Source organism: Panthera leo, chromosome D1 (assembly GCF_018350215.1).
Source record: "Panthera leo isolate Ple1 chromosome D1, P.leo_Ple1_pat1.1, whole genome shotgun sequence".
In the NCBI taxonomy this organism is placed as follows: domain Eukaryota; kingdom Metazoa; phylum Chordata; class Mammalia; order Carnivora; family Felidae; genus Panthera; species Panthera leo.
Window position 1 is genome coordinate 81,916,044 of NC_056688.1, and position 27,182 is coordinate 81,943,225.

The window sequence follows — 27,182 nt, forward strand, 5'->3', positions numbered from 1 at the left end:
GGGTAGAAGGGTTATGTGAACAATCATAGTGGAAAACTTTCCTAACCTGGGGGAAGACACAGACATCAAAATCCAGGAAGCACAGAGGACTCCCATTAGATTCAACAAAAACTGACCATCAACAAAGCATATCATAGTCAAATTCACAAAATACTCAGGCAAGGAAAGAATCCTCAAAGCAGCAAGGGAAAGAGGTCTTTAACCTACAAGGTAAGACAGATCAGGTTTGCAGCAGACCTATCCACAGAAACTTGGCAGTCCAGAAAGGAGTGGCAGGATATATTCAATGTGCTGAAATAGAAAAATATGCAGCCAAGAATTCTTTATCCAGCTAGGCTGTCATTCAAAACAGGAGAGATTAAGTGTTTCCCAAACAAACAAAAATTAAAGGAGCTCGTGACCACTACATCAGCCCTGTAACAAATTTTAAGGGGGACTCTCTGAGGGGAGAAAAGATGAAAATACATACATACATACATACATACATAACAGCAACAGCAACAAAGAGTAGAAAGGACCAGAGAACGCCACCAGAAACTCCAACTCTACAAGCAACATAATGACAATAAATTCATATCTTTCAGTACTCACTCTAAATGTCAATGGACTAAATGCTCCAATCAAAAGACATAGGGTAACAGAATGAATAAGAAAACAAGATCCATGTATATGCTGTTTACAAAAGACCCACTTTAGACCTAAAGACTTTAGACCTAAAGACACCTTCAGATTGAAAATAAGGAGATGGGGAAGCATCTATCATGCTAATGGTTGACAAAAGAAAGCCGGAGTAGCCATACTTATATCAGGCAATCTAGACTTTAAAATAAAGACTGAATCGAGAGATAAAGAAGGACATTATATCATAATTAAGGGGTCTATCCACCAAGAAGACCTAACAATTGTAAATATTTATATTCCAAATGTGAAACACCCAAAATATATAAATCAATTAATCACAAACATAAATTCATTGATAATAATACCATAATAGTAGAGGACTTCAACACCCCACTCACAGCAATGGACAGATAATCTTATCAGAAAATCAACAAAGAAACAATGGCTTTGAATGACACATTGGACCAGATGGAATTAACAGATATATTCAGAACATTTCATCCTAAAGCAGCAGAATATACATTCTTCTCCAGTGCACATGGAACATTCTCTAGAATAGACCACATGCTGGGAAACAAATCAGCCCTAAGTAAGTACAAAAAGATCGAGATCATACCATGCATATTTTCAGACCACAACGCTATGAAACTCAAAATCAACCTCAAGAAAAAAATTTGGAAAGGTAACAAATACTTGCAGACTAAAGAATATCCTACTAAAGAATGTATGGGCTAGGCAAGAAGTTAAAGAGGAAATTAAAAAGTACATGGAAGCCAATGAAAATGTTAACACCAAAACCCAAAACCTCTGGGACGCAGCAAAGGCAGTCATAAGAGGAAATTATATAGCAATCTAGGCCTTCCTAAAGATGGAAGAAAGGTCTCAGATACACAACCTAACCTCACGCCTTAAGGAGCTGGAGAAAGAACAGCAAATAAAACCCAAAACCAGCAGAAGACAGGAAATAACAAAGATTAGAGCAGAAATTAATGCTATCAAAACCAAAAAAAAAAAAAAAAAAAAAAAAAACCAGTAGAACATGTCAATGAAACCAGAAGCTGGTTCTCTGAAAGAATTAACAAAATTGAAAAATCACTAGCCACTTGATCAAAAAGAAAAAGGAAAGGACCCAAATAAGTAAAATCAAGAATGGAAGAGGAGAGATCACAACCAACACAACAGAAATAAAAACAATAATAAGAGAACATTATGAACAATTATATGCTAATAAAATAGGCAATCTGGAAGAAATGGACAAATTCCTAGAAATATATACACTATCAAAACTGAAACAGGAAGAAATAGAAAATTTGAACAGACCTATAACCTAAGTAAAGAAATCGAATTAGTTATCAAAAATCTCCCAAAAAACAAGAGTCCAGGGCCAGATGGCTTTCCAGGGGAATTCTACCCAACATTTAAGGAAGAATTAACACCTATTGTCTTGGATCTGTTCCAAAAAATAGAAATGGAAGGAAAACTTCCAAACTCTATGAAGCCAACATTACCTTGATTCCAAAACCAGATGAATACCGCACTAAAAAGGAGAACTATAGACCAATTTCCCTGATGAACATGGATGCAAAAATCCTCAACAAGATATTAGCCAACCAGATCCAACAATACATTAAAAAGATTATTTACCACAACCAAGTGGGATTTATACCTGGGATGCAGCGTTGGTTCAATACCTGCAAAACAATTAACATGATTCATCACATCAGTAAAAGAAAGGACAAGAACCATATGATCCTCTCAATAGATGCAGAGAAAGCATTTGACAAAATACAGCATCCTTTCTTGATAAAAACCCTCAAGAAAGTAGGGATAGAAGGAGCATACCTCGAGATCATAAAAGCCATATACAAGCGACCCGACGCTAATATCATCCTCAAAGGGGAAAAACTGAGAGCTTTTCCCCTAAGGTCAGGAACAAGACAGGGATGTCTCCTCTCACCACTGTTATCTAAAATAGTATTGGAAATCTTAGCCTCGGCAATCAGACAACACAAAAAAATAAAAGGCATCCAAATAGCCCAGGAGGAGGTCAAAGTTTCACTCTTCACAGATGACATGATACTCTATATGGAAAACCCAAAAGATTCCACCAAAAAACTGCTAGAACTGATTCATGAATTTGGCAAAGTTGCAGGATATAAAATCAACGCACAGAAATCGGTTGCATTCCTATACACCAACAATGAAGTGACAGAAAGAGAAATCAAGGAATTGATCCCATTCACAATTGCACCAAAACCCATAAAATACCTAGGAATAAATCTAATCAAAGAGGTGAAAAATCTATACGCTGAAAACTATAGAAAGCTTATGAAAGAAATTGAAGAAGACACAAAGAAATGGAAAAAGATTCCATGCTCCTGGATAGGAAGAACAAATACTGTTAAAATGTTGATACTACCCAAAGCAATCTGCATATTCAACGCGATCCCTATCAAAATAACACCAGTATTCTTCACAGAGCTAGAACAAACAATCCTAAAATTTGTGTGGAACCAGAAAAGACCCCGAATAGCCAAAGCAATCCTGGGAAAAAAAAAAAAAAGGAGGCATCACAATCCTGGACTTCAAGTTGTATTACAAAACTGTAATCATTAAGACAGTATGGTACTGGCACAAGAACAGACACTCAGATCAATGGAACAGAATAGAGAACCCAGAAATGGACCCACAAACGTATGGTCAACTAATCTTTGACAAAGAGGAAGGAATATCTAATGGAATAAAGACAGTCTTTTCAGCAAGTGGTCCTGGGAAAACTGGACAGTGACATGCAGAAGAATGAACCTGTACCACTTTTGTACACAATACACAAAAATAAACTCAAAGTGGATGAAAGACCTCAATGTAAGACAGGAAGCTATCAAAATCCTCGAGGAGAAAGCAGGCAAAAACTTCTTTGATCTTGGCTGCAGCAACTTCTTACTCAACAAGTCTCCAGAGGTAAGGGAAACAAAAGCAAAAATGAACTATTGGGACCTCATCAAAGTAAAAAGTTTCTGCACAGCGAAGGAAACAATCAGCAAAACTAAAAGGCAACTGACAGAATGGGGGAAGATATTTGCAAATGACATATCGGATAAAGGGTTAGTATCCAAAATCTACAAAGAACTTCTCATACTCAACACCCAAAAAACAAATCATCCAGTGAAGAAATGGGCAAAAGACATGAATAGATACTTCTCCAAAGAATACATCCAGATGGCCAACTGACACATGAAAGAGTGCTCAACATCACTCATCATCAGGGAAATACAAATCAAAACCACAATGAGATGTCACCTCACACCCGTCAGAATGGCTAAATTTAACAACTCAGGCTACAACAGATGTTGGCAAGGATGCAGAGAAAGAGGATCTCTTTTGCACTGCTGGTGGGAATGAAAACTGGTGCAGCCACTCTGGAAAACAGTATGGAGGTTCCTCAAAAAATTAAAAATAGAAATTCCCTACGACCATGTAATTGCACTAGTAGGTATTTATCCAAAGGATACAGTTATGCTGTTTCAAAGGGGGCACATGCACCCCCATGTTTACAGCAGCACTATCAACAATAGCCAAAGTATGGAAAGAGCCCAAATGTCCATCGATAGATGAATGGATAAAGAAGATGTGGTATATATATATATGCAATGGAGTATTACTCAGCAATCAAAAAGAATGAAATCTTGCTGTTTGCAACTATGTGGATGGAACTAGAGGGTATTATGCTAAGTGAAATTAGTCAGAGAAAGACAAATATCATATGACTTCACACATATGAGGACTTTAAGACACAGAACAGATGAACACAAGGGAAGGGAAGGAAAAATAATATAAGAACAGGGAGGGGGACAGAACATAAGAAACTCTTAAACATGGAGAACAGAGGGTTACTGGAGGGGGTTGTGGGTGGAGGGATGGGCTAAATGGGTAAGCGACATTAAGGAATCTACTCCTGAAATCATTGTTGCACTATATGCTAACTAACTTGGATTTAAATTAAAAAAAAAAAAAAAAAAAAAAAAAAAGAGTGCACTTATGTGGTGATCCCTGAGTAATGTATAGAATTGCTGAATCACTGTATTGTATACCTGAAACCAATATAACACTGTACATTAATTATAATGGCATTAAAAAAATAAAAATTATTTTTAAAAAGAAAAAAGCTACAATTCTAGAAAAAGAGAATGGTGAATATGGATCCCTTAAAACAGGTATTGCTAGTACAACATTGCAAAATTAATAAAACAAGTACACAGGATCTTTGATAATGAAAGAAGTGTCGGTCCCAACCTGGCTGGAGTAGTGAGTCAGAGAAGGCTTTGCAGAGGTGACCATAGGGTTGACTTAATGGTTGGTTTCAAAATGTCAAGTTAGTTTAAGGGAAAGCACTACAGAAAAAGGTTAAAGGGGAGGCATTCCAGAAAGAACAGAAATAAGCAAAAGGCATAAAAGATGGGAACAACATCATTTATACCAGGAACTTTCAGAAGTTGGGAGCCTAAGTAGCAAAAGTAACAAGGCAGATGATGAGATCATGGAGATAGGGCAGATAAAAAAGGTGGTCCTGTATTCCACATAAGGTTTAATCCCTTTGGCTGGAGAGCACACATCAGAATGAGGGAGGGGAAAGAAGAAAAAGGGGGTGGAGGAGAAAATTGTTTTGCAAGTTGCACAAGCTGTGGGTCTTTCTCCAATATTCAGATGCTCCTCCCCCAGGGTTGAAAATTGCCATGTATAAGACTCGCTGAGGATGTGTGTTATGCTGGTGGATGCCGTGGGGGCAGGGGGAAGAAAGGGTTGGGAAGCGATGCTTTAGATGTGGGGGTGGGGGGCTGTGGGAGAGCTGGAAGCAGAGTAGTTACATAATCAGATTTGCATTTCTGGGAGGTCAGTGGGTTTCTGTGGACAGAATAAATATGAGAGGGAAAAGATTATAAGCACAGTGACCAAAGAGGGAGCTGGTCAGTCATCCAAATGAGAAAGGACTAGGGCCATGGTAGTAGGGATGGAGAGAAGTCAGATTTGAAAATATTGAAGAAACTGGTTTCCAAATTTGTCTGGAGTCATTTGGGAAGGTTCAAAAAAATAAATAAATAAAGCTGTGATTTAATTGATCTGGATGTGGCCTGGCCTTTGGAATTTTTTAAAGATCTCCAGATGGTTCTAATGTGCAGACACATGGAGGGAATCACAGAGTTAGGGAGTGAAATCAGCAGAACTCAGTTGCTGATTGGCTGGAGTTGAGAATGTGGAAGAAGGATGTCAAGGATTGACGAAGCCTAGGTTTCTAGCACTGGATAATACCATCAGATGTATCTCAGTGAGGCATCGCATGTTCCTTTTCAATCATTTTGTGACACTAATACTTGAGGAAAACATTAACTATGTAGGTCATGAGACCTTGTAACACAGGTGATGGAAGTGCCTGGAAGTTTGGAGGCCATGGAAATGACCTGCCAGATTCACTGTCAGAAGCATAATTGACCAAGGGCCCCAGATGCTATGCTCTGAATCCACCCCTGTGTTCGAGCCAATACCACTCTTCCCACATGCTGCTCCCATCCAGGGACTGAGCACAGATCCATAGCTATAAGATGCAGACTACTTTGATGGGCAGCTTGGGTTGGGAGCCTCATCGGCCATGCTGAATTTTTCTTAGAACTTCACTGCAACTAAGGCCCTTTCTAGCAGCCTTTCTTCCCTCCCTCTCTCCTCCACATGCATCAGACCTACATCATGGTCTGATGGTTCTCCTGACTTTTCTGGCTCCCTCCCCATTTCCCTTACAAGCTACTACTCAACCAATCTCTTGCATGACTTATCCTGTCTTGGTGCCTGTTGCTCAGAGGATCCAAACTAACATAACACAGCTTGAACTTTTTTTAAGTTAATTTTTCTATTTGATTTGTATGAAATATGGGAGCAACTCTCCATAATTTCAGCCAAAGATAACTTAAATGAGCCTCCAAGAAGCATATTAGCAAAGCTTCAAATTGAAAGCCAAAATATGCCTGAATGTCCCTCATCACATTCATGTGGAAGATTTCTGCACAATCTTAACAAAGAAACCCATTACGTTAAAAGCTCCCATAAAGCATACACCTATCTGAAAATGCTACTGCAACTTTCAATGGCCAAATGTTCTATGAAAAGATTACAAATTGGCATCACAATGAAGAAAACATGCCAGTAGCATGAGTTAATTCTCCTTAACAAGTCATGATACTTGTTGGAAAATGTGCATCCTCATATAATCTACTGCCAGGAGATAAAATGCTACTTCCATCATCAAAAAAGACACAAAATGATAAATAAAGCATCTTCTATGTGTCACACATGATGCCGGGTCCTTTACATGGTATGTTAATCTTTGCAACTATCTTCTGGAGAAAGTATTGAGTCAATTTTTTTAGAATACACTGAGGCTTGGAGAGGTGGAGACTTGTCTAGTTCCCACAGTGTAGGTAGCAGAGCACATATTCAAACTCAGCCAGACTACTGTTCCCCTGAGCCAGGCTGCCTCCTGGCAGAAGCTGGGCATGGACCAGAGGAAGCATTCCTGAAGTCAGTCGTTTTTATGTCACACTCTAAGAAGGAGACGATGTTGCCCTCACCATCCCTACTAGGTATAAGCAGTCCTCATCCTACAAATGCAGAAACGAACCACACAGAATAACAGAAACAGTGCAGAAAGGGGCCTCACGATCATCTAGGCTAATGTCTTCACTGGACAGGTAAATAAATTAGTGAGACTTTCCTCTATTTTACTGAGAGACAAACATCTTTTAAGATTTGCCTTATAGATTTACCTGTGTGGGCACTTTGCATCTCAGCCCACACCAACAAAGCAAAGCCCCGGGCTGAGGGAGGTGGAAGTCATAGACTGGGAGGTGCTGGGCAGTTTTGGTAAATTTATTCAAACTAAAGTTGAAAACATTCCACTCCCATGCCACCAAAGAGAAACCAAGATTGCTTCCATCTCCCTATGGCTCTCAGGTGGTTCCCAGGACCATGAAGCTGGTGGGAAGGGAGAGGCTCCCCCTTTTTTCCAAGTTCTGTGCTAGTTCCATCAGCCTAGAGCACATGAATGAGAAGGGGAAAGGAGGAGGCTCTGTGGTTTCTGGGAAAGAAAAGCACAGTGTTCCTGGCCAACTTCTTTCTCTCACACATAAGGTACAACTTTCTCCCTATTGACAGATAATTGAATATCTTCCCTTCTCGAGTGTTCCTACCACCTTCCAATTTTAAAAGGAATTTCAAGATACCACTGCCCTTTCTGAAAAATTTTTTTCTCTCAGGCAGACTGCCATTATCAACAGTAGGTAAATTCACTGCAAAGTAACTTTGTGTGTTTTATTTTTTGTCAAGCCAACACATGAATTTAATTTGGAATACTAATGGGCACAGTAAACACTTGAATATTATTTGCCATGTTTTCTTTTTTCAATAAAGAAAAATTAGTTTTTAGTTTAAGTCGTAAAGTGTAATTTGCTGGTGCAGTGTAAACCACTCCATACTTTGTCCTTCATCTGGGTCCTGGACATGACACTAAGCAAGTCTGTGAGAGGCCAACCTTTGAATTGCTAATTAGATCACTAGTGATTTATTTTTTAAATAAATAGCCCCATCTGTATTACTTCAGAACCTGAAGCCACAGATGGTCTTATTTTTAACCATCAAACTTCAAGGTTTACTTTCCTGTGGAATATTAAGGATTTTTTCTGTAGAAATGACTAAGATTTTAGAGATTTCCCTTGTAACTTTGTAGAGTGTGTTAATGTATACAAGCCATCTGAAAGGTTCTTTGGTGTTCAAAAGCTGTCACATTACCAATCCTTGGTCTCTAAAAAAGTTGCCCGTGGAACCATCCCTGTTCTAAGCCTATTCCTTCCTCTCCAGCCTCCAAAGTAATTAAATGCTAAGTTTCACTTACTCAGGTACTCAAAACTGGGTCCTAGCTTAATCACTTCTACTTGGAAGCGTTTCCTCATCCCCCCACAAAGTTAGCTTCCTCCTGATGTGCCCCCACAGCTCATGCTTTAAGATAGGTCCTGGTCCTGGTTTAACGCCCTGTCTTGGCTAGAATGGAAGCTCTAACAGGTCCATATCAGGTCAGTCTTGTTGACCACTCTAATCGCAGAATCAAGCACTGTGCTAGACAGTCAATAAGTATGAGTGGAATAATCAAGAGAAGGCTTCATTCACCCGTCTGAACTCTTATGTAGCACTTAACATTATGCAAAATGTCTCTGCTCCCTTCCCTAAAATTCCCTCCCCAGTGGGAGCACTCTCCTCTCATCCCCTTCCACCGTTCCCTTTGCTCTTCCGGTGCCTTCTTTCCTTCTTCCTTATCTTTCTAGCAGTTCCCTACATTCTGGCCTAGTGCATCTTCTCCCTGCCAGCATGCGGTAGGCACTTGACAAATATGTGTTGAATGAATCAAAGGATGCCATACTTCAAACTCCCCTGGGGAAGTGTTACCCATTTCCATAGCTTCAATAATTATGTTAAACCAAGGAAGTCTAAAAATCTATCCCTAAACTGAATTCCTCACCTGGGCAACAAACCTGTGTCTCCACAAGCACCCGTATATCAATCTGCTCACAACTAAAGTTAGGATTTCAATTAAGCAGCAGGTTAATAAAATGCAAATTTCTCCTTTCCCTCTCCAACCTCTGCTAAAATGGCAAAGGAATTTAAGGGGAAATAAAAAGTACAAATCCACAAGGGCAAGGAGAACAGAACACAATAGCTAACTGAAGATTTCAACGCATTGTTAGAAGGTAGAAAGTGGATGGAGGTAAAATAATCGAATTAGGAGAATATGGATGTAGCATTTTCTTTCCCCTTCATCTCTAAAAATACTAATGATAGTTGCATTTTTTCCTTCTTTTTAAATTGGCTCTGTCTCCTCCAGGTGCATTTTTCCCTTCCTTTTCTCTTTTACTGTTTAAAGGTCTCTAAAACCTGAAATATAACTGGGGGGTGGAGAGAGGAACTGATTCAGCCTACCGAAATTGCACATGGAGACCCCAGCTACCAGGGAGACAGAGCTCCTGCACTGGCTGGGCTGAAACACGGTGACATAATAGTTTACATTATGAATGGTGATACGTGGAGCCACCTTCCCAGACTCTACTCAGGAAAACTGGCAGCTGGCTTGTATCCCCCAGGAAGATTAGAAGATTCTTCTCTAAGAAACTGAATAGCCTCAGGAGAAGACTTCCAAGTATTTGGAAGCTTCCTCAAAAACAAACAAAATCCACCATCAACAAGCCTGCCTGTGCCCACACAGCTTCCACTCAGCTTTTTAATGCCCTATTCTTAAGTCTGAACAGACAGGGATTCGTATTATGAACATAAGTGTCAGACAGGGATTAACAAACATTTGAGGACCAAAAAAAGAGAGAGAGAGAGAGAGAGAGAGAAAATGAAGGGAAAAAAAGGGCACCTGGAGGAAACACAGCCAATTAAGAAAGGCAAAAAATGCAATTAATGTCCTTAGAGATAAGAAAAGATATTACAACCATAAAATAAGTATAGGATAGCATGAGAAAGGAATAAACAGGAAAAAGAGCATGCTTGGAATCTAAAATGAGGTAGCCATAAAAAAACTTAGAAGAAAAAATTAGAAGAGAACATCAAAGAAATCTTGGTCCCTCTTCCTAGAGAGGGGGTGGAGATTGAAGGGACAAATTAAAAAGAAAAATAGAGCATTGATTCAGGAACACTAATAACTGCCTGAACAAATGGCAGAAAAAGGGAGCAGAAGATAGTGGGAGGAAAGCAACAAAAAATAATGCAAGTAAATGTCCCCAAGGGAGCAGGACCCTGAAGGCAGAGAGAAGTGAGGCAAAGCGGTTTTGCATCAAAAACCTTTTAGTATGATTTGATTCTGAAGCCATGTATATATACTGCCTTCATTATTCATTAGCAATTTAATAGGAGAGAGAACCCCTGTTTCAAATGTGTCCTTTTCTGTATTCTCTCTCTCCACTAATATTATCAACATCAGTTAGCTCTGAAAACAATCCTTTCCAAGTTCTACTTTCGATAGATTTTTCACACATTTCTCCTCTCAATCCCACTGTCCTCATCTGATTCTGTCACCTCTCCAGGGACTGGTTACATAATACCATTACTGGTGGCTCTGTCTTTAGTCTCTACTCCCTGCCCACCCGGCCCAAGCCATCCTGCTATTGCCATGGTTTTAAAAGCTTTTCATGCCTGAGTGGACTCCTGAAAATGCTCTTCCTTTACAGCCTCCCACTTTCAGGGTATACCTCAAGGCTGGGAGTTAGTGGAGATAGCACTGATCCCCGTTGCCACTTTCAAACTGCTTCACTTCCTACCCCCTTCAACACTCTCATTTCTTCTGAAGGATATGTCAGCTGACCACACTAGCCAATATTGCTCTTTCTGTCTCATGGCCAAGTCACCCTGGTTACTGAAATTCTAGCACCCAGCTCACCATCTTCTAACATTACTGTCATAATTCTTGACAATTGTAACCATATATAACCCCCCCCCCCACTCAAATCCTGGCCTGTTGGTTTCTTAATTTCTTCAATTCCATCGACAGACTCCATCTGGGCCACCCACCGCCATGGTGATAGTCTGATCTTGTCATCATCATCATCTGACAACATGCTCCTAGCTCTCCAGCTTCCCTCCAGCCCCTCCAACCTAGCATTCTGCAAGAGCACTGGAGACACTCACCAGCTGAAAACCTCTTCCTCACCATCCGCCATCATCCCTATTAGATGCCATGTTTCAGTGCTCTGATCACTCCCAGAAAACACTCTCTAAATGCTTTATTCTGTTCTCCCTCCATCTTACTTGCCCTCTTTGTCCAACCCCAATTAAGCCCAGCTCTGCTCTTAATCCCAAACAGCTAAACTTTTCTCCAGAAATGGAGTAAAACATGACAGAGTTCTGCTCATTGGTCCCAACTGGGAACAAAAATATCAAATGGCAATAGCATCACTCATCAGTAAATCCCATTAATTTATCTGGTAAATTTATTCCTCCCCCACCTCCAGTAAGATGCTCATTCTCTTACCTTTCCCTTCTCTCTCCTACTTGCAACAATTTCTATCCCTTTACTTGCTTCCCTTCACACTTGAGAACCCAGAAGCTGCCAGACAAGAACTACCTCTCTCATCCTCCTACCACCAGTTTTAAATCCAGCTACATCTGAACCGATGCACTATGTGTTCTCTCTCTCCTGTCAACGTGGAGGAAATTTCCTTGTTTCTATATAAGCATTCCTACAATCATCCTTGATCTCTCCTAACTCTTCAAGTCCCCTCTTTTGCCCTGATTATCAACATCAGCACAGAAATATGTTTCCTATCAACCATCTTGAAGCAAAACAAACAAAAACTGTCTTTGACCTTATGTCCTCTTCCAGCTCCCATCCCATTTATCTCCTCTCCACAATAAAACTTCTCCCAAGAGTTGTCTTCATGTATAGTCTCCATGTTCTCACCTGCACTCTCTCTTCAACTTACTTCTCTTATTTATTTTGAGAGAGAGAGAGAGCACAAGAGCAGAGGAGCAGCAGAGAGGTTAGAGAGAGGATCCCAAGTGGGTTCCACACTCAGTGTGGAGCCCAAAACAGGACTGGATCCCATGAACCATGAGATTGTGACCTGCGTGGAAATCAAGAGTCAGACGCTCAACCGATTGAGCCACCCAGGTGCCCCTCATACCAGTTTTTCTCATTATACATATTACATAGGAGGGAAACAGAATATGGTTGTTAGGCTTGGACTTTGACCTCTTGAGTTCCAATCCCTGTTCTGTGAGTCACTAGGTACAAAAGCAGCATAATTTCTCTATGACTCAATTTCCTTAGCTAGAAAATGGGGATAATAAAGGCAACTGTCTCATACGGTTGTCATGAGGACTAAAAAAGTTAGTACACGTAAAAGCACACAGAATGCTGTTGGCATGCAGAAAGTATTCAATACCAAGGTCAATAATGAACCTTTCTTCTTCTTACCACATCCAATTATGAAGGCTCTTTCCAGCTTTCCATATCTCTCAAGCAGCACTGGACAGACCTCACAACTCCTTGCTTCTGGATCACACCTACTGGGTTTCCTTCGACATCACTGAATGCTCCTTTGCAGGATCCTTGCTGGCTGCTCAATTTCTAAATATTGGGATACTGAGCCCTCTCTTTTTACTATCTAAACTCTCCCTAGGTAATGTGATCCAGTCCCTATGCTTTTAAATACCACCTACATACTAATGTCGCTTAAATTTCTCTCTAATCTTGGCTGTCTCCTGAGCATCAGACACAAAATATCTAACTGTCATCTTCACCAGGCTATTAAGTTGGTACTGCAAACCTAAGAGATCTAGGTCAGGACTCCTCTCCCCCATCTCAGCAATGAACCTGCTCCTACCACATCTTCTGATTTCTGTAATATGAAATTCACCCAGCTGATCAGGCATATGACTAGAAGTCATATCTGATTTTTCCTCCTTCCCTCAACCTGACATCCAAATGTTAGCAGTCCTGTTTGCCCGACCACCAAAGTATAACCCAAATCCATCTCTCCCTCTTACCAGGCTGCGGCTGCCATCTTACTCCAAACTACATGAGCTCTTTTCCTGGATACTGCAAAATCCTCCCCATGAGTCTCCCTTATTTGATTCTTTGTCCCCAACAAGCCAATTTCTTCACAGCCGCCAGAGTAATCTCAAAGTATAAACCAGATTATATCAATCCCCTTCTTAAAATCTTCCAGAGGCATCTCAATATAATTAGAATAAAACCTGATCTAGTGAACTCAGGATTATATATACTCTGACCCTCTAACCTTAACTCCTATTATTTTCCCCATCACTGGCTCCTCTCTAGCCACACTGGCCTTTTTTCAGATATAGCAAATTCATTTTTGTTCTAGGACCTCTGTACTGGCTGTTCCCTTTGACTGGATATCTCTTTCCCCAGGTTTTGGCAAGGCTTCAAAGAAGCCCATCCATCTAAAGTAGTGGACTCCCTCCTCTACCCTGTTAACTATTTATTACAATATTCTGTCTTATTTTCTTTACAACACCTAGAGCCAGATAAAGTGCTGTTTGTTTACATGCTTAGTATGTTTCCTATCCCAGTCACATAAGATCCCATGAGGGCAGCATGCAGGGGCTCTCTTATGCACAGATGAACCTCCAGCATCTAGAATATTAACTAGCATATATTAGATATTCAACAAATATTTACTGAATCGATTTGAAAGAAATGAACACAGTATTCCCTTTTTATTTTTAGAATAGGGGTAAATGAAAGTCCATCCCAAGCACTGACCAGTTAACTTACTGTTGGTAAATCTTTAACTGAAGCCAGTTATTATATAAATCAATTATCACTAAAGACAAAGAATATCTTTGGTATATCTTATCAGAATTATCATACAAAAAGAAACTTTCATTTTTACATACTCCCACTTATTATTTTATAACCCCATAAGTTTCTAAATTAGATAAGGTATTAAACATTGAAAAAATGAGGCATCTTCCAGGTAAACAGACATAAAACCAGGACTCACAGACTTAGGTCTACAATACCTGTGTTCTTTCCCTTGGATCATGAATTTGTTGACATTATAGGTTACCTAGATATTTCAGAACACTTCCAAAGTGGTAGTAAAAGTCAAACAGATTTTAAAAACCTCAACAGAAATTTCAAATGTTATAATGTCGTCTGTAATGCATAAAATATCAAGTATCCGGACATCAAGAAAAACGGATTCAGGTTAAAAACACTAACCTCCTGGTGATCAGATATGTTGATTGAAGTTTCCAATTAATAAAAAATGGATTTTAATAGTAAATAAGTTTGGTATCAAAATCTTTTTACAGTGGATCACTGGAGAAGTAAAAAAGGACATCACTAGAGAAGTAAAAAAGGACATCACACGTCCTTAGGATCAGGTCCAAATTCTGCAGCATACACAGAACCTTTTTTACTCTGACCCCTACTTCTCTCCCAGATACTTCTTGCTGCATGTTAATGAGTATGGTCAGCTCGTGACCATCCAGAAAACTCCTGCTTATTTTTTACCAGCTCAAATGTCACCTTCTCTTTGTAGCCTTTCTTAATCCCTTCATAGGCTGAACTACCTCTCATTTATGCTCCCAGATGAACTTTGAACTTGATTTTTTTTTTAATGTTTATTTTTGAGAGACAGAGTGTGAGAGGGGGAGGGGCAGAGAGAGAGGGACACACAGAATCTGAAGCAGGCTCCAGGCTCTGAGCTGTCCGCACAGAGCCCGAGGCGGAGCTCAAACCCACGAGATCGGTGAGATTATGACCTGAGCTAAAGTTGGATGCTTAACCGACTGAGCCACCCAGATGCCCCTGTACTTCATTTTTAAGCAGTGTATTATAGCATTTAGTCTGTTATAGGTTTTCCTGGTTAGGCCGAAAATGTTGACTGAATTAAAGAAATATGTCATTTAAATTCCTAAATCAGTATGCAAAACATCTGTTACAGAGTAAATGTTCAATTACAATAGTTCCCCCTTATCTGTGGGGATACGTTCCAAGACCCCTCCCTAGTGGGTGCCTGAAACCACAGATAGTACCAAACCCTAGATATACTGGTTTTCCCTATACACACATACCTATGATGAAGTTTAACTTGTAAATTAGGCACAGTAAGAGATTAACAATAATACAGAACAAATTATAACAATATACTGTAATAAGTTATGTGAATGTGGCTTCTCTTTCAAAATACCTTATTGTACTATAGTTACCCTCTTTTGGGACAGTGGTTGACCACAGGTAACTAAAGCCATGGAAAGCGAAACCAGAGACAAGGAGAGACGGCTGTAATACTGGTCAAAGTAATTAATGACTGATTGAGCAAAGTATTACTAGAATTACGGTTATAGCTAGAAGTTGCCTAAACACCTGAATCTACTGTGTGAAATTGAAGGTTTCTTAAATATAACATACATCTAAAACTCGCAGGAATTCAGGCCTATGGATACTTAGCAATAAGCAACACACAAGTTTATCACTACACTGGCAAATTGCACGTTCTCTCTACAGGGGTGAATTTGTTCAAGTGGAATGATTGTCTGAAAATATCACTATGTCTAAGAGGTTCTGAGAAGGATGGTCAGGCTTATAAGTCTGACCACTATTCCGTCCCAACAAACCCTACTGGCGCCTCCCAAACTGTTTCCTGCTTAGAAGTGAATTTTCCTAGATTTCTGATGACGTGAATGCCCTTCAAAGATTCTACTGTCGCTCCTTTGCATTGGTCAACACCACTGCCCGTTAGTCACTAGAAACTTGGCAAATTACTAACCTAGCAGAAACATGGAATATGTATATTCTAAATAGGAATCACTGTTAAATCAATTTACTGAACTTTATATTGCCACAACAAATCTTCATTTCTTGACGGTCCCTAAAAAAAGATACAGACTTTTAAAATTTAGTAAAAAGTGCTGAATGCTAGTTCAGTAATCCTTTGAACTACTTTCCTTATTATGTATTCATTAGTAAGATCTTAGCTTCAATAAATATCACTTAACCCTTAACATTAAAAAATAATGTACTGCTAACCTTAATTTCAAAATTAACTACCTAATTATAATGAATGTATAAGTATTTGTACGAAGTACAGCAAAATACTATTAGTGTCTCAAGATTGCTACATGTTAACCTAAGATCCAGAGCCTATAACAATGCTTTTAAGTTTCCCTTTCAAAAACTCAACCCTCATTTCTTTGTTATAAAAAACATGCCTCTAGTTATTTAAAAATGTATACATAAGGAAAAATACACCAAAAGCTATCAAGGAAGACTGTGTTTGATTACTCTAGAAGTCTAACCATTTAGATTCTTCTAAGAGTTATTTTGAGCATGCAGTTTACAAAAGCTTATTTGAACAATTTAAGCTTAATCTTACTATGATAAACATAAACGCAAATAAACACAGAGTATGAAAGAACACCATACAAATTGTTGGTTTTACTGGTATTACAATGTCGTTTTAATACAAGCTAAATAGAAACACAATTGTTAGATATCCAGTCACCTATCCTGTGAAACAATATGCCAAGATCTACCTTGAAGCACTTATAAAAATGAAAATGTATAAAACATCTTCCTCAATTAACTCTAAGGACAACATATACAAATGCAAAAACATGAACTTGTTAATAATCACATCAAATGTTGAGCTGCTGCCTGAGCAGTAAAAAAACTATTCTAATTTTAAAATTAAATAGCTCCAGGTAAAAGCATGCAATTTCCCATATCTGCTATCTTTGTATTCTGCACAGAGTTCCAAGGCAAAGATTGTTTCTGGCTTTCTGAACCACCAGAGACGATGACCTGTGTGGCTGACTTATTACAGGCCTTTTAGTCTTCTTTCCTGATAGGTCCTTAGCTTCTTTGGAAGGAGGCATATGAATGGGTCTCCATGGAATTGGGTTATAAAAGGCTGGTTCTGGATAAGAATTTCCACTGTAAAAATCTAAAATTATTAAAAAGTCAGAACAAAACAAGAAAAAACTTCTTAAGATCAAAGAAACTACTTATTTTTAAATTCCTAGAAAAATGTTACAGTATCAAAAGGGCAAAAATATCACCGAGAAGCCAACTTAATCCATTTAAAACTTGAACTCTAAAATATTTTCAAACAAGTAACATTTTTCCAATACAGTAAGTACTGCAGTAAAAATTAAAACATAAATGATAATTCTAGAAGTCCAAAGAGTGTTCTTAAAATCTATATAAATAAAACCTCATATAAAAATTTTACTAGGAAATCCCTTTTTGAACCCTTAAATTGAACAAAATCTTCATTTTTTTACCTCAGTCTGGGAAACCACTGATTCTGTACTAGTTTTCCCTAGTCAGATACTAAACTTTAGAGAGAGAGAGAAAAAAAAGTATATTGCAATAGTGCATATTTAGCTAAAGTGAACAAAACTCTTATTCATAATGACTGGAATTCTACATTACTATCACTCAAATTGATCAGATTTCATAATATCACTAAAATTTTGCTTATTAAAAGCAGTAGAGCATTTGCAGACAAAAGTTTATTTGAACAAAACTCATTTAAATTGCAAAAAAATTAATAAAATAATCCATTATTTTAGCAAATAACTTCTAGTAAATACGTATATTCCCACCTAAAGTTTTCACTTTCCCATCCAATCCTTTGGTCAAAACCACCGCTTATTACTATTTTTTTTCAGACAGGAAAAGAAGAAAAAAGAGCAGACCATGCCCGGTGCCTACTAGCTGTAATGGATGACTTCTATGACATGTGGGAGAGGCCTGAACCCTGACAGCAGGAATGTGTCGTTCAGACACTGGCAACCCACTTTGACTGCAGAGATATGTCAACACACACTTCACCAAGATGGTCAAAACAAAGTCTGGAATATGTTCTATTGTGTGAACAGAACAGAATGGGAGTATTTTTTAATAATAAATCACTTAAACAAGTGAAGGCAGCTGTCAGCAAGGCCTGAGCTTCCAACATGAGGCACAAAGAAAAACATGCAGCGCCATTTCCAACAAGGGCAAGCCCGAAGGCCCACCGGTTTTGTGTCGGGGTCACACGCCGCGCAGTACTCCGCCCTGCAAAACAAATGTGCCCGAGACGCTGCAAGTTCTGCCTCAGGGAGGGTTACAGGAAGGGGAGGAAAAAAAGGCCCCTTAAATGCATCCTCCTTAAGGCTTCAAAAGCCAAAAACATAAGAAAGTTTCAATGTGTTTCTTAATGTTACAAATCATTACTTTCGCAACTACTGCCTTTAAAATATACCTGATTTATAGAGAATGACAATAAATTTATTGTATCTCTATAGGAACACAGTGTGTTATAATCTTCCAGAAAATAGTAATTTGAAAGAAAAATGATTTTTACACATTTCTATTTCTGTCAAAAGGAAACATAATGTATAATATTTGCTCCTGCAAGCCATATTTATGTAAGCCACATAACATTAAAACCAACCTGTAAGTTTTCCGTTGGCATAACCATAGCCCTTTGCAGCTGGACGAGGTTTATTTTTTGCATTTTCCAACCATTCCTTAAACTTTTTCTCTGCTATTTCCTTTTTTTCCTGTAATTCAGCTTGCCGTTGTTTTTCTTTTTCCTTAAAATGACAAGACCAAAGAATCTCTAGTGATATTCTATAACTAAAAATTCTATTCAAATTGCACTGACTCTTTTCCCCAGTAGCTCCCCACCCCAAAGGCGTGATCATAAATACTAAGTCATATTTATATAATTTGAGAGCAAAATTTGACATGATCAGGGATATGATCTAAATAAAGATGGCTGCCTCTAAACAACAGTAAGACGTCAAACCCAAGAAGAAAAAAGCAATTTTATGGGTTTTTTTTTTTTTTAACGTTTATTTACTTTTGAGAGAGAGAGAGAGAGAGAGAGAGAGAGAGAGAGGGAGAGAGAGGGAGAGAGAGGCAGGCAGGGAGGGGCAGAGAGAGAGGGAATCCTAAGCAGGCTCTGTGCTGTCAGCACAGGGCTGGACACAGGGCTCAAACTCAGGAACTGTGAAACCATGACCTGAGCTGAAACCAAGAGTCAGTCGGATACTTAACAACTGAGCCACTCAGGCACGCCAACAATTTGTTGTTTTAAAATAGAACAGTAATTAATAAAATGTAATAAGACTTTCATAAAAACACATTAAAAATATTTAAAACATAAACAATGATAAAGTTTGAACCAGACTGAAAATATACCAACAGGCTTATTAATATTTGTCAACCTAACAAAACCACAATTCATATTCATTTCTGAAACTTACACATAGTATAAATAAGTAGGGATAGCTTCATATATTTATTTTATGCTAAGATGGTACCAATTTTCCATAAGAAACTTAAAAAAAATTTTTTTTACTAAATTAAAAAAAAAATTGTTATTTATTTTTGAGACAGAGAGAGAAACAGCGTGAGCAGGGGAGGGGCAGAGAGAGAGGGGGACACAGAATCTGAAGCAGGCTCCAGGCTCTGAGCTGTCAACACAGAGCCCGGTGCGGGGCTCAAATCCACCGCGAGACTGCAAGATCACAACCTGAGTGGAAGTCGGACACTTAACTGACTGAGCCACCCGAGAGCATCCCTTCCGTGAGAAACTTTTTATACAATATAGTTGGTATGTATGAACACCAAAGCCATACATCTCAACTGGTCACTTTAATAAAAATACCTTTTCTTTCTTCTTCTTCTCACATTCTTCAGCATTTTTTTTCTTCAACCATTCCTGATATTTTTCTTTTGCCTTTTCTTGCAAATGTTCTTTCTCCATCTCCTTTGCTGCTTTTTCCTCCATTTCTTTATTAATTTTTTGTTCCCTTTCTTTTTTTTTCTTAAATAAAAATGAAGGAGTTTTAATTGGAATATTTATAATTATGCTCATACAAGCAATGAGTGTTATATGAAGTAATCTTTCAAACTTCAGTTATTTCTTAAAATAGGTGGAAACATAGCGACCGACACAATGTGGCTTATGAAAATATGTAACATACCTGGTCAATTTTAGTCTACCAACTGGGCTGTAAGTTTCATGATAACAGTAACAAAGACGTTGCTCATGAAAGTAAACTCAGAGCCTGTACAGTGCTAAGTAAATAGTAGGTATTCAATACAGATATATTGATAGTGAACAGAAATTACAACCTGTTAGACTATCCTGAATTTTGTATGTTTTAATAAATGTTGACCTTCACTCTAAAATAGGAGCGATATACCTACATTTCTTGGACAGTTTGCCAATATGAACACTTAGATAAAATCTTCTCCATCAGTGAGTTACAGAGAACAAAAAAATAACATTTTGGACCATTAGATACTGCTATAAGGGTACATACAGACAAATCTCTAGCTATACAATTCTTGTAAGTCTTACACAGATCAGAGGTTGGCCAACAATGGTCCCCAAGCCAAATATGGTCCACTAGCCACCTATATTTGTAAATAAAGTCTTATTGAAATGGAGCCATACCAATTTATTTATATATTTGTTGTCTATGGCTATTTTTGTACCACAACAGCAAAGTTGAATGGCTACGACAGAGTGTATGGCCTGCAAAGCCTAAACTATTTATCTGGCTCTTTACAGAAAAAAATTGGACTATAACTCAATGTTTTTTTCTTTTTCATTCAGAATACAATTTACCAACACAGTCACATTCTAAATAAGCCAATGACATGGCTAGCTCTCTTTATCAAAGGTGTAGAAAACAACATGCAAGGCATAAGTATATGCAATACAGATGCCATATGCATCACCCTTCATGGAGCAAAGAAATATGGGCTAAGAAAAAAAATTCTTCCACTGAAAGCATCTTGTAGAATACTTTAATATAAGCAATTCAATTAACACCCAAGTAACAAACGTCAATTACATACAATATATGTCCAGTCCTATGCAGGAAAAGCAAGTCTTAAAAATCAAAGCCTGAGTCATTCCCCAAGTTGCTAAGTGTACTTCTGTCTTGCTGGCCAGATGATAGCTCCAAAAAGGAATCCTTTCTTGCTGAGAATCTGATTTCCACAGAAACAATACTGGATTTTAACTACTCTACTGTCAGAAAAGCTACGAGATTGAAAAGGATCTTGTAGCGTATCTGGCTCACTGACGCATGAGACTTTTCCACAACTCATCAACGAGGAGTCACCCAGTCCCTACATTGTCTTCAATTATAACAGCTAACATTTACTGAGTGCTGACTCTTCCTGTTACTTTTCTATATACTTTCTACGTTTGTACTATGTCAATTCTTATGACCACAATATGAGGTGAGCACTATTATGATCTTACCTTACAAATGGGAAATGAAGGCACAAAGAGGTTAAGCCATGTGCCTAAGGTCACACAGATAAGTGGCAGATCACAGATCATACAGACACAGAGATGAATGAATGTTAAAAACAATTTTATGTCAATTAATTCCACTTAAATGAAATGTTAAATTCCTTAAAATATTCCATTTTCCAAAACTGATTCAAAAAGAAAAGAAAGGATCTGAATAACCTTCTATCTGTAAAAACAATTCGGAATTTAAAACTTTCCCACAAAGAAAACTCCAGCCTTGAATAGCTTCACTGCCAGATTCCATCACACTTTTAGGAAGAAATAATACCAATCACCACATGAATTATTTTGGAAAACAGAAAAAAAAAGTGTAAATATTCAAACTCATTTTAAGAGCTCAGTAGTACTCTGATATCAAAACCAGACATGGAAGTCATTAACATACTATCAGGAATAAGCAAAATAACTGTTCTCATCACCAAAACCATGAAATTCTTAGGGATACACTTAACAAAACATGTGTAATACCACTGTACCTTGAAAACTAAAAAAAAAAAAAAAATCACTGACAGAAATTAAAGATGACGCAAATAGAAAGAAAAATCATGTTTACAGATTTAAAATTTGATATTACTAAGATGTCAATTTCCTCCAAAATGATCTATATTTTTAATGCAATCCCAAATGTGGCAGGCCTTATTAAAGCAAACATGATCAGAGAAATTCTAAATTGTATATGGAAAGATGCAGAGTAACTAAAACAATTTTGTAGAAGAAAAAATGGAGGATTTACACTCTCTGATTAAAAGAATTATAAACTCAAGAATTATAGAGCTTCAGTAATAGGCTTGGGTGGTAATGGCACAGGATTAGATCAATGGGAAAGAATAGAGTGCAGAAATAGACCTATGCTTAGACGGTTAATTGATCTTAAACAAAAGTGCCAAGGTAATTAAATAGGGAAAAGATTATCTTTTCAACGAATAGTGTTAGAACAATTTAGCATCCATATGCAAAAAAAAAAAAAAAAAAAAAAAAAAAAAAAAAAATCCCTGATGCTTAATTCTTACCACACATTAAAATTAACTTAAAATATAGATAAAAGCTAAAGTTATACAACTTCCCAGAGAAAACAATGGAGGACATTTTTACCCCCTTGGTGTTAGGCAAATGTTTCTTAAACAGGACACAAAAACGACAAGCTATAAAAAAATAAAATATCAACTTTATGAAAATTTAAAACTTCCCTTTAAAAAATACCACTGAGGAAAATTAAATGGGAAGAAATATTTGCTATATCTGTATATCTATATATAGATATATATGAATGAATTAAAGGAATATATAAAGAATTCTTACAATTTATGAATAAGACATACAATCCTTCCACAAAATGGGCAAAAATTTAAGCACAACACAAGACAAAAACAGGACAAGAGATGTAGAAATGGTTGGTAGTGTTATAGACTGAATTGTGTCCCCCAAAATTCTATGTTGAAGCCTTAACCCTCAAAGTGACTGTCTTTGGAGATAGGACCTTTAAAGAGGTAATGAAGGTGATTAAAGTCATAAGGATAGGGTCCTAATCCAGTAGGGCTGATGTCCTTATAAGAGGAGAAAGAGACATCAGGGATATTCATGCAGAGAAAAGGGCATGTAATGATGTGGAGACAAGGCATCCATCTTGCAAACCAGGAGAAACCAAACCTTACTGATAACTTTCATTTTAGACCAGCCTCCAGAACGATAAGAAAATAAATTTCTGTCATCTGAGCTACCCAGCCTGTGGTATTTTGTTATGGCGGCCCTAGGAGACTAATACAATAAGCTTATGAAAAGATGCTAAATTTCAGATCTCAGGGAGATGAAAACAATGACACCCCACTACACATGCACCAGAATGACTTAAAATGAAAAAGACTGATAATATAAACTTTGGTAAGGATGTGGCACAGCTAGAACTTTTATACAATAGTCATAAAAAATGTAAAATGATACAAGCATATTAAAAAAGTTTGGCAATTTCTTTTAAACACATACTTACCATACAACCTGGCAATTCAGTTCCTGAGCAGTTACCCAAGAAATGAAAACAAATGTCCACAGAAAGACTTGTACAGGGGCGCCTTGGGTGGCTCAATCAGTTAAGTGTCCAACTCTTGGTTTTGGCTCAGATACTGATCTCATGGTTTGTGAGTTCAAGCCCCATATTGCACTCTGTGCTGATAGCATGGAGTCTGCTTGGGATTCTCTCTCTCTGCCCCTTCCCCACTTGGGCTCTCTCTCTCTCAAAATAAATAAACTTAAAAAAAATTGTACATAAGTGATCAGAGAATTTTATTCATAATACCCCAAAATCAGAAATAACCCAATTTCCCATCAACTAGCAAATGGATGGACAATTTGTGAAATTACATAGAATATAATACTTATTGTTGAAAAAAAAGAAGGCAAAATCAATACCAGGAAATTTTAAAAACAAAAGAGGCCCAATGCAAAAGAATATATATTCTATTATTCCATTTATATGAAATTCTAGAAAAGATAAATCTAATCCAAAGGCACAGCAAGGAGACTAATGGTTTCCTTGGAGCTGAGGCCCACTGTGGGTGGAGATCAGAGGCTGACTACAAAAGGGCGCAAGGGAACTTTTGGGAGTGATGGAAATGTTCTATGTGCCGACTGTGGCACTGTTTATCCAGGTATACAAGTTTGTCAAGTCTCATCAAAATTAAGAAAGGTGTATCTTATTGTATGTAAATTATAGTTCAATGATGTTTCTTTTAAAACATCAAAAAGACTTTCTGTAGAATTTATGCCAAAGAAAGAATGGAATGCCTTTAGCTGTTAGCAAAAGAACAGAGCAGGCACTCAGAGAGATGGACTAAGAGAGAGCAGCCCGTTACTAAGTGGCTTCAGGTTTTCCGGCACTCCAGTTCTATACCACACAGAGCACAATAATAAATCTTCCCTTTTTCAGGACGGGGCCCTGAGAGAACCTTTGTTTTTTGTAACTAAAGTAAACTAACAAAATAACTGGTTACTTAAAGTTTCTGAAGTTCTATTTTGGTTCCTCTAGTAGTATCTGCCACAGTGTAAAAGTATTCAGTGTGTGAATAACAACAGTGTTATCAATCATCTGCTTTATTGATCCGAATTAATTTTTTACATTGAAATATCAGTTCCATGTCTTAACAGTTAAAAGTAATTTTATTTTTAATCTTTTTAAAACAATGAAGGTAAATAAAAAGCCCTTTTATAAAATATGTGATAACGTGCTGTAAAAAAAAATAAATCTAAAAATATGAATTAGTATGGCCACACAAATTTAAGAGTACCAGATGAGATAAGCCATTTATTTGAAAAGGACTTAACAATTTACAGTCATATTAGAAGAAACCAACTTTGCTAATGGATACATAAATTCTTTTTGTCTGATTACTTGATAGAACACAGTGAAAATGACTTAGAGAAAATTACACCACAGATATAGCTAAAATGTGAATGAAGCTAGAGGCAGTGGGGGACCACACACCATGAAATGTAAACAGAGGAGAAAAAAGCTAGATGCCAGACGGGAAGAGAAGAACCAGGAGAGCAGTCTTTACAAATAGAGGTAAATCTAACTAAGACTGAACTAGGAAATCTGACAGGTCTGAAAGAAAAAAAAAAATTAGAGTAATCAATTATTCCTTCATTTGTACAAGAATTCTGCAGAATAAATAAATTTAATTTCTCAGGGCTCATTTCTGACTATTCTCATACTTATGGACTCTTGCTTTCAATAATTGGTGACTTATGTCAGGACAAGCCATTTCCCTCCAAAAGAAAAAAAAAAATTTTTCTCAAATAACTGGATTAGATCTACTGACACTAATTAAAATAGAGAATATATCATCTCTCAGCGGTATCTTACATTCTCAGATAAACAACAACTATGTTTGATTGGCATGGTAAAATGAGCTTAATGGAGCTAAAAGATAAGAGAAGCTTTTAGAGGAGAGAGAATACTATTCTGTACATGCAAAACAGTTTTGTTTTATAGCCAAAAACTTCACAAAATTATCACCCAGAGCTTGCAAATAGTCACACAGACTTAAAGAATCCTTTCTTGTTATATTATGGAATGAAGCAACTTAAAAATAATAACAACTTACTTCTGAAGATCAAATATGTTTATGGTTACAACACACACACGTCCAGCCAATTTCCTTCTTATAATATCTGGATGAAGAAAGCTATGTCATCTTCAACTTACTGAAATTATTGGTTAGGTACTCTTATTAATTCCATTGAGCATTAGATGCAATAATAGTTAAGGACAACTAGAATGAAAAATTTAAAACTCTGTCCAGTAACTTAAATATTTGACTAAATTCATAAAATTGGATCAAATAAGAAAAGCAGTACCATTCTAAATATGTAAAAATCACAATAGGAAACAAACAAAAGATAAGTATTTTCAAAATGTCTAATTTATGAGCCAATATAAGAATGTATTAAAACTGAAAGATAGCAGATGAACATAGGGAAGGGGGGAAAAAAAAGAGAGAGAGAGAGGGAAGCAAACCATAAGACTCTTTTTTTTTTTTTTTTTTAATGTTTATTTATTTTTGAGACAGAGAGAGACAGAGCATGAACGGGGGAGGGTCAGAGAGAGAGGGAGACACAGAATCTGAAACAGGCTCCGGGCTCCGAGCTGTCAGCACAGAGCCTGACGCGGGGCTCGAACTCACAGACCGCAAGATCATGACCTGGGCTGAAGTTGGACGCTCAACCGACTGAGCCACCCAGGCGCCCCATAAGACTCTTAACTATAGAGAACAAACAGGGTTGATGAAGGGGAGGAGGCGGGGATGGGCTAGATGGGTGATGGGTACTAAGGAGGGCACTTGTTGTGATGAGCACTGGGTGTTGTATGTAAGTGATGAGTCACTAAATTCCACTCCTGAAACCAGTATTACCCTATATATTAACTAACTAGAATTTAAATAAAAATTTGAAACAAAAAATAATAAAATAAAACTGAAAGATAATAGATTTACTCATACATTCCAGTAAAAAATGCTTTCTATATTAGAAAGAATGATGCTAGATCTTATACTGGATTAAAAAGTTATAATGTAAAAAATAATTCCTATCCTTAAGAGTCTTAAAATTATAAGGAAGTGAAGATATACGCATAATACAAAATAGCAACAAAATATATAGATAATGCAAGGCAGTGTATGACAAAGTGATATAAATTGAACAAGGATTCAGAGAGGGAAAGAGTTTCTATTTCAAGCATGTAATCAGTGAGTGATTCATGCAGGAAATACTTCAAGTTGGATAATAAAGGGAAAGGTAGGGTGGAGGATATGATGAGATTCCATGTTGATGAAGTATAATATAAAAAAATAAGGAAGTAAGAAACAGAATGGAAGTGTTCTCAAAACTTCTCATGACTACATATCCCTGGGGAGTGGGGAGCACAGTCCATTGGGATTTCCTTGAAATCTATTGTGTATCTTAAACACAATATAAAAGTTATCTTCTACCCCATTAAATATCTATGCTTGCTTTAATATGAAAATAACACTCTTCCTCTCAAAAATTTCCAGTAAAACTAATACTCTAAGAAGATGGGCCACGATAATCTTATGTGTGCTCCCAGAAGAATGCTAGTAAGAAACAACAGCACAGAAGGAAGGGAACCACAGGAGGAAGATACCGCTCAGA

The 27,182-nt window shown here is 37.5% G+C and overlaps 1 protein-coding gene across 9 annotated transcripts in view; it reads right to left on the reverse strand.

Annotated features, from left to right (window-relative positions):
• Positions 1-27,182, reverse strand: part of CCDC34 (coiled-coil domain containing 34) — a 188,014-nt gene that overhangs the window by 147,462 nt on the left and 13,370 nt on the right. For 4 of the 9 annotated variants that reach the window (XM_042905026.1, XM_042905028.1, XM_042905027.1 and 1 more), the window contains exon 4: positions 18,633-18,774. In XM_042905026.1, coding sequence (XP_042760960.1) covers positions 18,633-18,774 — 142 coding nt within the window. Of the gene's footprint in view, positions 1-16,618; positions 17,136-17,475; positions 17,530-17,800; positions 18,254-18,632; positions 18,775-27,182 lie in introns of those variants that run through there. The other 5 variants (XM_042905023.1, XM_042905025.1, XM_042905021.1 and 2 more) reach the window with 3 other exon arrangements.